This window comes from Tribolium castaneum, chromosome 3 (assembly GCF_031307605.1).
Source record: "Tribolium castaneum strain GA2 chromosome 3, icTriCast1.1, whole genome shotgun sequence".
Classification (NCBI taxonomy): Eukaryota; Metazoa; Arthropoda; class Insecta; order Coleoptera; family Tenebrionidae; genus Tribolium; species Tribolium castaneum.
In genome coordinates, this window is record NC_087396.1 from 13,096,286 (window position 1) to 13,115,822 (window position 19,537).

The 19,537-nt window shown below is 34.1% G+C and overlaps 1 protein-coding gene across 3 annotated transcripts in view; it reads right to left on the minus strand.

The window, feature by feature from the left end:
* Positions 1–19,537, minus strand: part of Hr3 (Hormone receptor 3) — a 73,819-nt gene that overhangs the window by 41,982 nt on the left and 12,300 nt on the right. The window contains exons 1-2 of one of the 3 annotated variants that reach the window (XM_064355750.1): positions 13,597–13,841; positions 11,429–11,732 (exon numbers count right to left, since the gene is read on the minus strand). In XM_064355750.1, the coding sequence (XP_064211820.1) occupies positions 11,429–11,447 (19 nt within the window). In that variant the 5' untranslated portion in view covers positions 11,448–11,732; positions 13,597–13,841. Of the gene's footprint in view, positions 1–3,814; positions 4,884–11,428; positions 11,733–13,596; positions 13,842–15,533; positions 15,572–19,537 lie in introns of those variants that run through there. The other 2 variants (XM_064355752.1, XM_064355751.1) reach the window with 2 other exon arrangements.

A 19,537-nucleotide genomic window follows, 5' to 3' on the forward strand; every position in this document is an offset into this window, starting at 1 on the left:
ATAAAATATCAACTTTAAACATATGGTACAGCAAGATGCAGTTAATATCGGGTGGTAGTGTATAATTTTCTAAATTGCGAATCATAAAGAGGCTCAATTATAGCAACGTACTGACAGAAACGTGGTAAACGAGAAACAAAGTGAAAAAACTCCACGACTCATAATTTAATGAGAAACATGATGCAAGCATTAGCGGCTACAACTTCAACAAATTTGAAAACAAATAACCTGCACAAAACATAATTTCAAGCCAAGAAAATTCACAAAGGACAACTCCAGAAAAAGCACTTGCATACGGAAGAAATTAATTTATGCATTCCCTTTCCTAGGTGTAATAGTAATTCAAAAATCGTTACTGTAACCACTAATTTCGGTCAATTATGATTGACGTTTTTAACACAATGCAACCCTTGTTTGGACTTAATTACAGTCATCTGGAAATATTTCTACACGAAATGTAGCATTAAAAAGTCAATAGAGATCGTGTAAGAAAAAACAGTCTAACAATCTCTTAATTAATTGCTCTTCCTACCATAAACCCACGATTCTGACATCTAATTTTAGAAATTTGAAAGTATTAGATCTATAAATAAAAAATAAAAGTGAAATGATAAATGAAATGAGTATTTCAAAACAGGTGTTCGCAAAACGTTTGCTCAGCTAAAATGCATTTTGCAATATTCATCACATAAATTTGTAATTAATTACGAGGTAATAATTTGAAACCTTGTAAACAGTTTGCCATTCAGCAAAAATTGCACATGTAGGTATTTAAAGATCACAGCTATTTTATTTTACCCTCTCAAAAAAAAATCGAAAAATCTCTATAAAAAGGAATCGAAAAATATAAAAATTACTCAGATCTACATTTCTACAGGCAGATAATTTCTCAAAATTATACTGTCCAACAATTTTCAAAGTGTGTAAGTACTTATTAGTGGGTACTCATACCAAGTGCAACCAAACTACTACGAAAAGTAGTTTTTTTGACGAAAATTTAACCTATATTCCACATTTTGTTACAATTGTTTTTATATTATTCACGCCACTCGTAACTTCTTATAGAAACTAGTTCAATTAATACAAAAAGATCAAAGTATGTAATTTATTTCTTTTGTCTCCAATGATCTTATTTACTTAGGTGGAACTAATTTCTAACTATTGAGTTGATAGTTAGTTGTGACAAATTTAATCTACAAATACCGACCATTGCCTTGACAATAATTTCTTTAAATCCATAAAAAATCAAAAGATCTCGTTTAATTTGTGTTGTTACAAAGCACATTTCCTTAATATTTCGGTCAATTAACTTCAGTAGCAATAAGCACAAAAGAGATTAATGATTGTTAAATAAGTACTTACATCCAAGAGTAATGTAATGCATTTAAGTTGTAATTGGCTAATATAACAAACATTACAAACATGGAGGGAAGAGTGATTTTAACTGAATTATTTCCAATTCTAATATCCGTAGTTATCAAAAACATGTAATACCAGGAATCAAAAATTAACACTGACAACTATCATTTACTAATGTGTGTTGTCAATTAAGCATTAATTTTGCTCAGAATACAAGGAAATGTCTAACAGCAGCAATTTGTAGCTAGTTAACGTGGGAACCAAAATACCAGATGTGATAATCATTTGATCTTTCACTTTTCCAAAAAAAGATATTCCTTTACAATTAGTGTTATCACCTGCAAATCAGTGTAACAGCTAATTGCAAGCATTATTTTCGCAACACTTCCATCGAATTACTTGGGTTGAAATTTAAATACAATAAGAGCACAATGCTCATCGTCAAGTAACATTTAAGTCGTGTTCTGTGTGCTTAATTTAGTGTTGTGGTACCGTACAATAAAATTTACGCTTACGAGGAGTAAATAAATATTTTTCGCTAACAAGCTCGCAGATAGCGTCTTCTGGAAGCAGTACATGTATGCAAATAAGGCTTGAAAAAGCACGAAATGCACACGAACCCATGTAAAATTTATCAGTTTACATCTCCGATATCAACATGCAATCGTACTTAACTCAACACCATATACAGCTTTGATGGACAGCTGTAAAGGTAACGGTACCATCAGACAACCGCAAGGCAAACCGTGTGCCTCCAGTAATACCACCAAGACACCATGATGGAAGGGGAAGAAACCCACTACCATGATGTCGATGATGAAGAAGAAGGCACGGCATCAGGCGCGGCAAGACACCGTGGCTATGGAAGTAACGGACCCAGCACACACATAACTGTACCATGGCGCTGGTAACCCAGTGCTGGATGGTACCGCTACTCGGATCTATAGCGTGCTTGCCATAATACATACACAGACGCGGCCTTACAAAAGCTCATGTGCTCATTTTAATATTGCACGTAGAGGTAATGGCTTGAACTATGAACCCATCACGGATGGGTTTTGTTTGAACTCTTTCGACTAATCGAATGTGGGCTCGTCGTAAACTTCGTGTTTGTAGATTTTGTTTGATGGAGAGTAGGTGAGATAACTGTACACGGACTCGGGTATGGGACAATAAAATCAGGAAAAAATAGCGAAATTCTACACGGATACGAAACGGATACAATGAACAGGATACAGCGACTGGTTCCCAAAAGACCTGTTATTTCAACCTTATTGTGCCTTTTTATTCATTAGCCTTTTGAGGATCTTTTGTGCTCTTATCGCACTTTTATCGCTAAAATAAAGCAGGCATCATTTGAATGAATGGCAGATACTCAAACTAAATAATCTGCTAGCCTAATTAGTTGCAGACGAATTTGCACAAACTCCGATTTTTGAAAAAAAATAAGAAGAAGCGTTAACAAAAGAGAACCTGAAACTTAACATTACGAACTCTGAACATAAAATAACTGAATACTTATTTGTGAAGAGTAACCAAAAAGAAAAAAAAGCTACATTAAAAGTAAAAAAAAAAGAGGTGAGGCTGCTAAAAGTATTTTGCTGTATCTTAAAAAAATAAAAATCACAAAGACAGTTACTATTAAAATAATCCTTCTCTAATTGTCTGTCCACCTAAATTTTTTCAGAATTTTTCTGTGCCTATATTTGATAATTTTTTACTCAATTTCTTTAAAGCAACGTAATAGGTTTTGAAGAACTAACTTCGGAGATCATATTTCTTTACAATTTTTGTTGGTAAAGTTCAAAATCAAAAATTTACTACTTTTTCGAATAATTCAAATTTTGTCTTGAACTTTTCGAAAACATCAGAAAAGTTTTGGCAAGTTTGAAAAAAAAATCCAAGATTGATTTTAAAGGAGGGTTTTTAAAAGGAAAACATGAAGCTGAGACAGCGACTATTCTAGAACTAGATGCAATTTAACTTCTTTATGATTTTGAAAACGATTGGTTTAGCAATAGTTTCGACGAGCTTTTCAAACTTCCACTATCAAGCTGTGGCAAATACTTTTCGTTTCTTCAGATATTTCACTGAAATTTTGACTGGTCTGTAATGGTCGTGGCGACTGTAGCCAGGCATAAGCAATCCCGGTAAGTAGCTAACAATCTTTAATTCAAACGTAGAGTTTGAGACGATGAGTCTGATTAATCAGTCAAGCGTGACAGTAAAGAATTTATGGTCGTGGCAAGCAAAGGTGAACCGTGTCGACTGTCATTCATTCCTTTTTAATCACTTTGTTAAAATTACAATACATGCAGTCAATTATGTGGTGTATTGGCAAAAGAGCTTAATGAACGTACGCATGTATACACAATTTCGAAATGGATATGATTCTATTGATGATGTAACAACGAGTTGATTCAAATCTAACGAGATAAATATCGTGGGCGAGTACCTGTCATTACGGTATTCGAAGGTGATGTCGATGGCGGTGGCTGCTGTGCTGTTGAAGTCGGAGTGGTTTCTCCTCGAGTTTCGGGAGGTGGAGGAGGAGAAGACGCATCCTCTACCTCCTGGAGATCAATGGTGACGATGTCCTGTTGTCCTGCCAGTTTAAATATTTACCGCGCGACCGTGTGTATATTTATTGATATCAACGTACGAAAAATCACTTTTGCGTTATCGTTTCCGTTAAATTAATAAACAATGATAATATTAGCAAGCTGGTAAAAATTTATTACAAAAACGTCGAATTATAAAGTGAATTTATAAAAAACACCTAACATCGATTAGAGATTTACAGATTAAAAACACCGAACAGTCAAAATCCAATGGACACCAAAAAAACCGAACGGTTTTAGACAAATTGGTGTTGGATCAGTCGATCTGGTGATTTTTCTTTCAGTCGAAATCAGTCTGAGACAGTCTTAATGAGTTATTATTACGTCTTTTAACGAAATTGTGGCGTATTGCTTCTGAATTATTATTACGTTTTGAATTTCATCCGATGAAAATGGATTTCTCAGTGTAAAGGCCTCTCTTACAATGATCTGCTGGGATTGATGCAATTAAAATTCGGTAGTGACAACTGTGGTTAAAATTTTAAGACAACTCAACGTTCATAAACTATTCAAAAAGGTAACAAGTGAAAGGTACTCCGTTTTATTTCTCGTCAAATAAATTGAACACGAAACACTGACTTTTAACATCACAAAATTCAGAACACATTAGGGTTTTAGATCCAGTCCGACTACAAATATTCGAAACTTGTAAACACTGAAATTATTTGGGCTCGTGTTGATCAATAATTTTTAAAATCGATTCGAATGCGGGTTACTAGATTAACGCGGATGTTAACTGACGTTTCACGATTTTTGTTTAACGAGACGGTTTACGGGTTTTATGCACAATCGGTTTTTTTAAACTATTGACCTGATTATCGTTTTTACTTGCCTAAATTGTTTTTTATGTTCAGAGTCTATTTTGTAAGCGATGTAGTATAGTTCGATACTACACCGCCAGAGGGACGCCTCGCAGACTGATTTACAAAGCTCAATTCCGGTTATCGTCCTGCAGGACCTCAACATTCTCAAATATAAAACACTCATCATTTTTTGCACCAATCAAGATTCCTTTCGTTTCTAAACCATAGAAAAACCAAGAAAAGGAATTTCACAGCGCAGCTTTCGAGCTTTATTCGATTCTTTCCGCAGATATTTGCCAATATAAACCTCTTGCACGAGTGACCTATTTTTCAAAAGAAAAAGGTCGAAGAGATTCTTATCCGTTTAAAAAAAATATCGACATTGCGATGGTTAGTACAAGAACAATTTTGATCATTGTGAAGTATTCTTCACTCCCACGCTTGCGCTATCCAGGACGCGATGCGAATCCTTATTTCGATCGCGTTGTACACATTTACGTTTTCTCAGAGCCAATAGCTATAACACGAAGGGTAGTTTCACCATACTCGAAGGACAAATTTTATGACTAAAATTTCCACAGAAAAAAAATTACATAACTACTGATATTGATTAGGTATAGTCGTTATTCACACAATGCTGAATAATTATTTTAACAACAAATATGCAATATTTAGAAATTTTGCATTAAGTATACATAAATAAAGGCACTAATGTGCAACATGAGAGAGATCTACCCGAGGATCTACCTAAGTTTCCGTCCTCTTGGTTGAAACTTGACAGAAATACCATATCTTTATATGTGTATTTTTACAGCAAGAAGTGGGAAAGCAAATAAGAAAGAAAAGCTGAAAGAAAAATGGACATCCGTTTCCGTGGTTGCGTGGGCGTTCAAGGAAACTCGTATTTTTTATTATTGTACACATGCATTCCAAAAAACAAATTTTTCGAGCAAAATGGGATATTAGCACAAACCTCGTCAGAAACCCTACATGTTTGTTTTGATTCCATGTTTTTATGTTATCAAGTTATTTTTAATGCGTTCTAAAAGCTTTAAATCAGTTTAATAACTCTGTTAATTCATTTCGACACAAAATATAACTTTTGGTAATTTTTTTTCAATTGTGATGAGTACAATTAATAGTTGATTAAAGCGTAGTTGCATAACGAAACAATTCCCAACGATTCACGATCCGTATTTCATCAAGAATCCGTAGCGAATTGAAGAATTAGCTTCAGCACCTGAACCACTGATAACAATGATAATCAATAAGGTTGTAAGATGTAAGCGTGACGATAGCAAATAGGTGTGTTGATGGCATGGACTCATCCTGCATAACAATAACGACAATAATAAACAGTCTCGATCTGACCTACAATACCTGAACCGCATTCTTAATGACTTTTCACAATAATTTGAGCTCGTAGTTTACTTACAAATAATAACAAAATCGCACACCGTTAGTGTTACAAACTGCGACCTTAAGGTCAGTGCTAACTATCTGGTCTAATCGTCTCGATCGTTGATGATACGAATTAGTACTTCCTTCATTGGAAAACGGATCCAAAAAAGTGAAAAAACCGATTTTGGACGAAAAATTCTTCTTCACCTGGGTCGCGACCTAACTGTATTTGTATAATAGACATACGATCCTTAGCATCTGCTTATAAAACTACCTGAAACAGCGTGGGAGAAGAATGATCGAATCCTCTCCTCGTTTTGTTTAATTTAAGCATCTTTGAGTGATGTATTGTGCAATTTGATATGTTTGTCGATGAATACGCATTTTGAAGTTTCAGTGAGCAGAAAGCTTTGCATTACAAAAAAATTTCTTTCAAGGTTGTTCAACTTTACTTACTAATGATGAACAGTTAAGTAAGTTTTTCATGGATGAATCACGTCGTGAAAAGTATCAGTTGGTGTTGCATTGTATTACACAACGTTTCCCATGAAAAAAAAAGGTGAACCACCCATTTTGCATAAAATATAGGCTATTGCTCCAACTTTGCCAAACCATTGTATTCCGAGATGAAATTTATCGAAGAAGAATTCGTGCGTATTAATTCCGATGATGCTAAATACCAAACCAGAAAAGCCAAATGCAAATTAAAACTGTAAATGGAGGTTAAAAGGCAAGAGTCACGACTTTTACACAGTGACCGAAAATGAACCCTCAAATCCGAATTTAAAACTTGAAAATTATTCACCGGTGGTCAGACACCTTGAATTATACACTCGAGCTCCTAAAAGCTGACAGGTCTGGCCATCTGCTTTTTTAAATAATGACACCCCTTTCTCGGTAACAATTTTTATGTTGGCAGCCTGCTTCTCAGAATCACCACAAAAACCTGATAAAGGATCCGGTTCGGCTCTGTAATTTCGCCAATTTCATAAACGATGTGGAGTTAAGGAAAGATGAGTAACACAAAAAACCGCAAATTGCGACATTCTTCCAATTTGCATAATTATAAGCCCACTTAAAGCTCCACTGCGACAAAATTGCAATATTAAAAAAAACAAACTCAAAGGAGTAACATCCGCGTAAGAATAGGTCCTTTGTTTTCGCTGCATTTCCACTCGCTAAAGAAATTGTTAGTACCTTTTGTTCTTACAACAGTAGTAAAAACAATTAGTGTGTAAACTTGTAGTTTCTTTATTTTACTTTTATAAGTGAAGCTGCAAGATAAACGTTAATGTTAGTCATTACTTGTTTAACTGTGTGTGTTTAGCTTTATCTATTCACCATTGTTGTGTTTATTTTATTCTTTTATTTCGTATTTAATCGAAGTTTAAATAAATATGTACATAGTGTTATCTCTTTAAAATGATGCAAATCACACAACAGATCTTATTGTGGATTTCCATCTTTCTAATCCTCCCGATTGCAACACAAATTTATTCTCAAAACTGTAAAAAACTTGCTGGTAGTAAATTTTGTCAGGAACAAAAACAACATCCTGCTAGAAATAAGAAAAGAATAAACCGTAATAATTCAGGCAACAATACATAAAAATCCACCACATTTCTTCTTGCATAAAATTCCGATATTAAGATTTCTTTGTAAACCTGCTGAATATTAATCCCAGCGGATCCTTTGGTGTGAACTGACTTTTTTTCATTCTCTCAATGAAAAAGTTGCAGCTAATTTGAAAATAAACTATCAGTCGCGTCTTCCAGCGGATGTAATAACACCAAGATGACTACATCATTGAATGGTGGAGTGTGCCCGAGTACTAATTCCATTAGGCAGGAATGTAACGTGTTGCAAGTCACGCTCCAGTGTGAACGCATCTTTTGGAATCCTCGTCAAAAATTTCCATCACCGAATCTATTGTTCAAACAGGGTAAGTGAAAACTATCACGCGCCCTTGATTTCATTCAGAACGGTCTCCTTTCCTGCAATCTCGACCTCACTTTTCCTTTCGGATGTTAACCCAAATATGACTATTTCATGAAAAGGTCAATTCAGGGCAAATGACCAGACTCAGCGATCGATTCCTGTCTGTCGTGCAGACATATGCTAAATACCCATCACGCGAAATAGGGGTGCATAAATTCGGCACAATTTCGCAGGTCATTAACATCAGCTTTTTCGGTTTTTTAAAGCTTCGCGGTCCACGGAAGTGGTTGGTAAAAGATATGGAAATGTTCGAAAGGTGTATTAAAAAAGTTTGAGTGTGAAAGGTCGGCGACCGGCCACCAAACCGCCGAAATAACAGCTCGTCACGCATACTGGTTACTTACACCTCCCGCTTACAAGCGCATCTTTAATGAGATTTTGGGCGGCACCTTTTATTGCTTTTTCTTTGTTTGTTCTTCATCACGAACCCTTTGTTGGGTTTCACCTTATAAAAAATTTTCCTTATCTTTGAACTGGACACTGGACTGTTATATGCTACTTCCAGTCACCTAACGAGCGTTTAAAATATAAATTTGTCTAAAACGACTTCGCACGCAATAAGTACGATTATCCTGATTGGGATCTTGAATTCGGCGTGCGAAAGCTAAATTCCACGGGCTAAATCTGATACGGTTTTCGTTAGGCAACCAGCTATACACACAATGCTACAACTAAATGTTAAATGTTTAACTAATTTCTAGATGAGTAAACAACAGAAATGTATGCAATGTTAATTGAGCAATTTGCACACTTGTGACAATATTCATAAAATAAAGACATAAATGGGATTTACTGTGTTTAATTCATTCGTTTTCTTTCACTCAAAATAAACCACATTTTTCACAACCCTGCTCCAATAAATCCTAATTAATAAAAAAATTCACTCAGACCCTTTCGGGATAATGCCAGGGTATCGTAAAAATGTTAAAACGCTTTCAGGTAAAACCATTTATATTGTGTAATTTGATGTTGTCGCTTGATACATTTTATGTAACTCCAAAAGATTTCACGAAAAAAATGTAGATATTAAAACTTGCTTTCGACTGAGAGCATTAAACGTACCTACACTTTTCCCAACTAAATTACCTTCTTGATGTAGGAGGTGGAGACTTGCATGAGCCGAATATTACGTTTACTTATTTAGACACAAGAATACAAGAACCAAATAGCAACAATTATCACAATTTATGTAAACGGTACAAAGCCATTAAGCGGTAAAGCTGTCCAAAAATATAAATGCAAATCCAAACGTTTATTTCAAAGTAGGTGTGATTTTAGGATCACCAAGTGATAAGAATGTTAGTTAGCAAATCATCAGACGAGATGTTCTCCAAATAATGTTAACAGTAAACAAAATTTTTCAAAATTATCTGAAAGCATATTCAATTAGAAGTATTGTCATTTGATATAAGTTGTTTTCTTGTAAATTATAACTGAACAAAAACTATAGTTTAAACGAATTAATTGTTGCTACTACGTTAGTAACAACAAATCATTAAAACATAGGTGCATACGATTCTGAGACAATTTTAATTAAAAAATTTTTAACATTGGATAACTTTAAAAATAATTTCTGGGATTGATTTTAATTACTAGAGGGTTTCGATTGATAAGAAAAAGGAAACACTTTTTTTTCAACATTAAACCCTTAGTTCTCCATTTATTATTATAAAACTATTTTTGTCTTTGATTTTATATTGTATAAAAAACAATAAACCTTGAATTTTGACTATTTGAGAGGGAACTGAGTGATGCTTTTTTCACTGATCATTATACCTACCAAAAGTTTTAATTTTGCGTCTGTTGCTACTTTCCACACAGTTATTCAATTATTCTCTTTAAAAATAAAATTGAGCAGTTTTTTACATTGCAATATTTGCTCACAACAGAGCATGCATGTGTACAGAGTGTTATTATGATGTAACACTTGTATAATAGTTATTATTATATCGGAGTTTTAAAATTGATAGTTTTCAGTATCTCTACAGATTTTTCTTCACGCGTCACACACATGACATTTCATACATGTGTACATTAAAGTTTAATTTTTCTGCCGGCGGCAATAACAAACAATTTCACACACTCCCTTGTTCTTTATTGGTTTTGTAAATACAAATTTTATCTAGCCACAAACAGAAAAAGAAAAGCATTGATCAGACAAGAACTTTTTATAGTCCTAGTCCCAAAATAACTGTTAAGTAAGGTGAAGTTACCACTTTTACTGTTAAAAGAATAACTGTAAAGCAATAAATCTTCCCAGCATTTAAATAATTTGTTAATTAAAAATAGAATTTTTCAACTACATCATCACTATATTTCTAATAGCAATTTAAGTATTTACAGTTCCGACATAGTTAAACTTTCTTACCGAAAATTATATAACAGGCGAATCTCTCACATTACGTTTAATCAGTGAATCTGAGAAAACATACGTTAGTGGGAATCTAAATATTAAGTGTTGGTTTATTTTCGGTCCAAATATTAATAGAAATTGTATAATAAAGCAGTTAGCAAAACAACTACCTACAACAAACACCCTATTGATGTAATTATTCGACCCAGTTTCGCGAAGAAACGCGCATTATTCGTGCGACTTTAATTAATAAAACCGTAATTTGTCGTTCGTGCAAAAAATCTCAGGTCCTTAAACCCATTAAAGCACTCCCAAACGTTTCAACCCACCTCAAAACCACGATCGCTTCCCAATTTTTATTATTTTCGTGCAAGGAAACAGTCCTTAAATGCCACTTAAAAATACACATACGTCTAATTTACATTCGGCGATAAAATCGCGGTTTCATTTTCGCCACCCGGAAGAAGTAAAAGTTCTGATAAGGGGTCAATACCACGAGAGTTCATAGCACCCCTCAATGTCGTCGGAAATCGATAGATCCAATTACAACTTATACAATAACAATCTGAATACGCTTTTCTCAATCGAATCATCAAAAAAGGGAAAAAACGAGTCTTGAAGCGGTAAAAAGGTGTGTCCAGTTACAGCTATCCAAATTCTGAAACGGTACCTCTGTTTTCATTTAGTTTTGGTACGACGCAGCCAGTGATTATGTACCGTTACGCTATGGCTTAATTTTTATGTAATTATTTGAATTAATTTTGGTTCCCAGTATTATTTGCTGTGGCCATGCCAAAGATAGGCGTAGCTAAATTAAATTTTTGGACAAATTACCTTTCCCCATACAGTACCGCCGTTGATTAGCTTAGATTCGTGATCGTGTGAGAACTTACCTCTGATAGTGCTGGGCATCGTAGCATATCCTTCACCAAATTGTTCTCAATGCACTTCAAGTCAATAACGAGACGAAATTACACGATTTATCCACCGTAAATCATTACAGTGCACAAAACGGAAACGGAGATTTAATAAAATTAATAAACTAGAATACTGGTTAAAGATGCAGGTACTTGAATTCCAAGAATTTTTCCTAACTTAACCACTACGACACTCGAATGATTTTTTTTTCTTGAACGTTCCAAAAATTTCCCAATACATGGTGAATGCCTCCGATCAGAACAGCTCCGAAGAGTCCATCTGCGAAAGAAAACACACACAATTAATTTTATTTGCAAGCGAAGTGCATTGACTCTTACATAGATGACATCTGCATTTGCACAGATTGAATTAGTCATACAATAAAAATCACAGTTCGTCTCTTGTAAACGCAGTCAATATTTTTTTGGATAAATAATTCAAGTATTCGATTTTTCGTTAATGTGTAACAAATTATCCCACGCTTTATAAGACAGAATTAAATAACGATTGATGGTGTGCCGTACACTGGAGGAGACATTGAACTTACATTTGCGTGTAGGTTGGCAACACTGGAGCTTACGCACTTTTAGCTTAATTAATCTCGCAGTGAGGTAATTTTTTTTATAGAAAAAATTGCTTCCGGCATTTCCAAGTGCCCCGAATCACCCGAGGCAGAGTTGAAGGCTAGTTCATCCAAAGTTTTTCTTACACAATATAAACTCCGTTTTGCTCAGCACATTATTATTATTAATTTTTTCATCAAAATCACAGGTGTCTGTCTGAATCGTAACAACTAATTTTAACGTGCTTCACAAATAAATACATGCATGGACGCGTTACGGATCGTAAGAATTTAAATGAAAAATGCCTGATGGCTTCTTTAAAACGACTATTAACTACGGATACCTCATATACCGACAAAGGTAAGCTGCTGAGTCATAAATATTTGTTACTTCCTAGCGTGTTATTTGTGATTTTAGAACACTTTTCATGAGCTATTTAGTATGAAAATTTCATACATTTACCGCACCCTAAAATGATCGAGAACAAAATAAAAGAACGACTAATTTATTTAAACAATGTTTGCTTCACTTATTTTTTTTATAATACTAGAATATTTGTAATGTATTAAACAATCTGAAAATAAATTAATCATTTTTCAATGAACTCTAAAGCTACCGGTTTTTTTGAGCTTTCTTTCATCAGATAAATGTACTAAGCGGATTGTGACATTAACAGTTAAGCCACAAAATATTTGTGGAAGAGATAAAGTGGCTACTGATTTTAAATTAATTTATAAAATTAGCCAATAATTTACCCACAAGCTTCACAAACAGTTAACCGTCTTCCTCAAAAGGATGACCACATGTCTGTTTATTCATCAGTTTATTTTATTTATTTTTTCAATCATTGATTTATTACTGTTTCCGTTATCAACAGTTAGACGTTTTCAGAGTGGTCAGGAATTTTATAGCTATTTCATTGATCTTTTTATGGCATAAACAAAGCAGGTTAGACAGGTTTTAAACTATTTAAATTTTTGCAAAATTTAAAAACTTGGAGTGAAAATTCCCAGCGGCAAATCTGTTTGAAAATGGCCGGGGTTGCAATTTTGCCTTTGACAAAAACTCTTTTGTTCGATACAAAATTTGTTATTTTTCGCGTTTCCTACTCACTGTGCCAATTAAAACGAGATAAAATTTCTTTCGGAAAATGTATGAAACAAATGAAATTTTTTGTTGGGGCTCAAAATAATTTTGTGTTAACTGGTTACACAAGAATAAAATAATGTACTTAGGACTTGCCGATCGCTAGGAAAAAATTGCAAACTGTTTAAATATTTAAAGAATAATGCAACCATTCATTGATTTATTTTTAAATAGCATAATACTCCTAGATAAGCACAATCGGTGGATGGATTCTTTTCAATGTCAATGACACCAAGTTCTTGGGCAAAGAGACTGAGGCGTTTTGGCTTTTTTGGTTTCACTTGTTCAAACCACTTTTTGTTACATCTATCGAAACTTCATCCCCAATAATTTGTTCTGAGTTATTATTAATTTTTTAAAATTCCTGCTGACATTAATATTTGTCAAAATCCTTTGGGGATAAATCCTCTCCTTGGACGTTAGAAGATAACTACCTTGGTATTGCACTTCCGTCCTTGCGTATTGTTTATGCGTAAGGATAATCACGAATCCTTAAAGCTCACTGCTGGAGTCACTCGCGTGTCCTTCGCGGCCACCAAGCACTGATTCAAAGAGCGCGCACTATCCTCGCAGGGGTTGCTTTCGCTCCCCCATAGGGTTGTTATCTTTTCGCACACACACACCTCGGGATAACAGCAGCGGGTTGTAAACGCACCTGTTGTTGCGCGGTGCGCCAGTAACTGAACGGCTACGGGCCAGGTGAGGAGCCAACGGAGGTCACTGACACACCGCCGACTAACGGAACGCTGGTTAGCGGTACAAGAGCAGTTAGCTTACAGGACTGTGTGTATGGACAACGTCAGTAGGTCTCACAACGAAGAAGAGTCGACCTTCTGCTCCTCCTGAGCCGATGCTGATGCAACGCGAACAACGGTACGGCCTTCTTCTTGCACGTGGCCGACGCCGCCGGCCCGGAGCGTGTCTCGTCCTGCGACCGGAGGCGACGTCGAGACGCTCGATTCCACGACGAGATGAATGGAAACGACGGCATTGAGAGAGTTTTTTCCGGACTTTCGGCCGAATCCGGAAAAAAACAACTGACATTCAGTCGGCTCAAACTCGAGATCTTTAAATCTCCACGATGAGAAAATATTGTTAGCTGGAGCTGTTTTGCCAGTGGAATGTATTTGGACGAAATTTTCGCAAATTTTTGACCTGAGCACTCAATTCGGTGAAATAAAAAGGAAACGGTTCATCTTTTCATGAATGCCATGACGAGACAAACCGAATCAAATCAAATATTTACGTATTCACCAGTAGCGAAAATTTGCAATTCATGTAAAAAGTTTGGGATATCGGACTTTGAACCGCGTAACAAAAAGTCTAAATAGATATACACAAAATCACGAAGGTTTGCGTGTGGTTTGCTATTTGAAACAATTTTTGCAAAGATGTGGTAGATGTAATGTCTTCTTATAGACGCTATTGTTATTTTTTTACACACTTATAACTGAATTTTAAGTCATTGTGGAAAAAGCTCATCCCCACACGCAAACCGTCGTGAGATATACAAAATTGCCGAATTATTTTGAGTTAAAAATAAACTGTGATTTTTTTGTATGGAGGGCAGTTACTACTTAGTTCATTTGAGTAAATAATTTACTTACCTGAGTTACCTCCCGTGGGAAGTATTATGAAGGAATTACCTGATGGTAAGTTCAGATGGGTTACACTAATCCATTAATGATTTCACTATCACTTTCACGAATCACTGTTAACAATGATAACAGTGATTGCAACTGGCGTAAACAAAAGTTTGTTTAAGTAGAAAAACCGAATTCATTTTTGATTTCTTTAACGGGAGCCATTATCGAGGGTTATGGTAAAAAGGACCAAGGGTTTTTGGCTTTTTACTTCACGAAAAAATAGACATGTACATTATCAAGTCATTTCTGAAGAATAAGATTTTTCGAAATTTTAATTTTTTAGATTCCTTTGGTGAAGTTCATTTTTATAAAGCATAATTTTTAGTAGGGTGCTATTAAAGAAGATTGCATAACTTGAAAACTAAAATGAACTTCAAAAAATTGTATTCTACAAAAATTATCAGATTTTTAAGAGACGTATTAACGTACTAATTATTTTTTCGTAAAGAAAATGGTTTAACAGCCATTTTAACGGACGGGACACTTTGCAAAAATTTTAAGATTTTATTTTCAGTTTTTATAAACTAGAAGCATAGTTTTTCTTTATAGGAACTTAGAACCTGTCCAGTACTTTCCCAATTAGATTCCATACGTTTTCCAAGTCTGTTTAAATTTAAGAACTATGTACTTATGTAAAAATCAAAATTCTAAACATTAATCAGGAGATTGAATCCGGAGAAGTTTTTAAATCTGTATTGATTTTGACTGATACCTAACGTACTTACCTTGTGACGAAATTCATTTCTTCATTGGGAACAATCGTCTGCAACAAAAAAATAAAAAGAATAGCTGAATTCCTAGTTTCCTGCCTGTAAATAAAACCTCCTCTTGAATTAAAAATTATTAAATTTTCCTCGTTACCTACCCACAAAACATTGCCTGATGAGTGATGAAATTAAATACGTATTCATTTTATTTTTAAAGGTAGAACTACACTGACTTTGATCCAAAACCTATTTGGCAAAATTTCATTAACTTTAAATTTCATTAAAATTATACAACTACAGTTCTTGGATAAAAATAAAAAATTAGTTTAACGATAAGTTCAACAAAAGCAGCATACTGCAAACTACACAATTTGCAATTATAATCCGATAGAATCCATATTTTTTAAATTAAAACTTAGAAAGGCAATTTTAATTAAAAAGCTCGTTACATTTCATTCGTCCATTTTCATTTATTACCGAGTGAAAAAAGCATAAAAATTTAAACTCTTAAGTGTTTTCCAATACGTCTCAATTCCTCCAGAATTTTATTACACAACGGAATTTTTCTGTAACAGGATTATTTGTCCGTCAAAAGTAAATTAGGAAAATTTCAAGCAATCAAGCATGAATTATTAACGTTATTTTCGTACAAAAAGTTGATCGTCACGTTAACTCGCAAAATCCTTATTTGTTCAATAATTAATTTCCGAGAATTCCTGTTCTCAGTGAAAGAAGAACAATTACAATCAGGTGTCAATATTGGTCTTTATTTCTCTTTTAATTAACACAATACCAACCTTTATTTCTGTTTATTCAAAAGTGTCACTCTAATCAGTAATTGAAATAAAAATTAGCATCTGAAAACAATACCAAACAGCATCGAGCACACTTTTCAGGTCAAATTCCTTCTTGCAATGTAACGTTTCGAACAAATAACATCTAATGATGGTATGTCACCGTAAAGTTAAGCGGTCATGAATTTCTTGTTTATGTTGAGGTATCCGAGAATCGTGGAATTATCGAGAGATACCGGTGAAAATAAACAGAATGAAACGCCGTTTTGACAATAAGAGATTAAGGTACAAAGGATTACGTATAGAAACATATTCTAAAGGTAAATCTTCAAGCTCAGGACGAGATAAATAGCGCTGAAAAATTTCCCCATATCCGGTTACAGCAACGTTAGCCGTTCCAGGAGCGTACGGTGAACAGTAAATTAATACTGTGACAGATCCGGCTGGATTTAATCTGAACGTATTACAGTCCATCGAGTTTTTTTAGGATCCGTGATCACATTTCTCGTACATTTTTGAAGAAATCTCGCTTAATTAAAAATTTAACGTTTCGTCACATTTCCAATCGCGATTTTGGAGAATTTCTCTTACCGTTAAAATAATTACAAAACATTTACATAAATACCATCATTGCTGACGCGGTTTTCTTAAATATTGCCTATTACCATCACGAAGAAAATAAAATAATTAAGTACCGTTCCGCATCGTATGTTAAGATCTCTCCGCATTATAATTATTATTGATTTATTTTGTTACTTTATCGTTTATTTATTTTGAACAAATTGTCTGATGCATCCGATTATACCGTAAAAACTGGTTAAAAAATTACAGTTAAGTGGGAGATCGCTTCAGTCGTGTAAAGAAGCACGCAAAGCGCGGTAACGAAACTGAAAATGGGAATGCATCCGCCACTTTATAATTACAAAACAACTCGAAAAATTACACTTATTAGTGCATACAGTTAACATTTGTTTTTAGCGGATGTGAAGCACACGCTGTAATCAGTGCAATTATTGCAACTGCTTCTGTTTAACGTTAAGACGGAAAATTATCTCTTTAGCGTGTCCGCAATTTCGCTGATTAATTAGTTGGAGAGATTTGTCCAAATATGAAAGGAAATCGTTAAAACAAACTCGCATCTTCCCAAAATTGCCCAAGGCACAATACCAAATTAAAAACTGGATATGCTTACCGTTACATTGGCTTATCGGACCCCACAAACGCTATTAATTTTTTTAACAAAAAACCATTAGCATAAAATCACACACCTGATGAGAATTTTTTTAATGTATAATTTTCTGTCATAAATATACTAACAATTATTATTAGGATGTAAAATCTTACCACTGGACGAGTACATTTGGCGCTTTATTAAATACAGGATTGAATCCTAAAAATTTAGCTAATTTCCTGAAAAAGATCACACGACAAAACCGTTGAAAATCACCCAAAATCTTACGAGATTACTTCAAGAGCACCCTAAAAAAACTTCAAAATACCTGAAATAGCTTTTTATTTTTCTTAGTCCTGTTATTAAGGCGCCAAATATCCTGGTCCAGAAGTAACATTTACACCCTACTTTTATTTGTCAGTATAACAAATCAATTTGCGATTATAATAGGTTTGAATGGTAATAAAATCCGCGTGGATAGATGAATGCTAACAATTTGTTACGAGTTCAACGGCTCTATACTTTTTTGCACTAGTGAATGAAAGAATTATTATAATAACAATCGCCAGATTCTTGAGTGCTAAAATTATAATTGTGTGGACTAATGGGTACCGCTAATTAGAGAATTGTACCGTATTTACACGGTTTCTGCGGACTAAGACTTATAATTAACTGATTAAAGATAATCAAAAATCGAAGATGGGTATGGAATTGAAACGCCTGAGGCTGGTTATTATTAAAATAATTTTGATTTATTACTTTAATATTCGACCCGGCTACGTGGATGGCATATGATTAACGTTTCGTGAAGAGGTAATTTAGAAATTATAGGCCTAAACTTTAGCATGACACTTAAAAAATGCAAAATTTTCCTGGGGCTAGATTTTTTCAAAATAACCAGTTTCTAATGTATTCATTCGTATGAAGATTTTTCTAACGGAATGTTCGCCAATTTTTGGTAGCTTTAATCTATGCATAGAAAAAAAAACAACAGTGCTACTTGTGGAAGCATTTTGACATTTTTCCCACATATTGATAAGCTAAAGCTGCTCAAGTCAAATGAGGGGCATTTAAGCATTTCTCATGCCCAATAATTTAAAAAAATAAGAGATTAATATTAAAAGTCAAAGTTTAAGATTATCGGAAGATTAATAAATAAATGCTAATTGGCCCTCCGGTGAGAACAAGGATAAAAAATTAGGCATACGCCATCGACCTTTGACCTGTCAGAAAATTTCCGTTAAAACATGACACGACTTCTACGAACTTTAGCGGTGAAGAGTGAAAAAACGTTACTTTGTTTTATAGAAAAAAATCAAGAGAGGGATCTACATTTAAATTTTCAGTCATGTATAATGCAAATGAGTAGACATTTCGATCTTGAAATCAAAAATTAACCATATTTTAGTGTAGCATTGTACAAGTAGGAGTACAGTCAACTATTTTACAAAATACACGTACCGCAAAAAAAGGAATCAGTTTTTAATTATTTGAAATGCAAAAACGACAAAAATTAACTATCATTTTTATAAAGATCAATTAATTCTATTAAAATTCGGTTTTGGTACTCATTTCAGGAACAAAATAAAGTTGCATCTATTTCATTAAAAAAATAGATGAATAAGATAATAAGAGAGCTCAGTATATTTAACAGACGTTGAGGTTCAATCTCAGCGTTTAATTTAGAAAAAAAAATTTTGTATACAGAAAAAAAACGTTTACAGAGAAGGCAGGTCGTATTTCGTATTCCACTGTATTTCGTAGTACTATACAGGTCTCAGAAAAAAAGTTTTTTGTTAAAATAGCTCAAAATGAGGCTGCAACATAATGTGTGAAAGAAACTTTAAAATAAATAAAGACAATCATGTAGATTAGACGAATTCACATCCAATAAAAGAAGTAACTGTGAGATTCTTGAAATGTGTGCAAGTGAGAATACGACATTAGAGTGAGAGAACATTTTTGAATCTGATTAGTCCTGATGTAGTCAAAAAGTAAATATTCCTGATTTTCAACTTTCTTAAACAATAAAACAGCACATTTTCATACTCTGTAAT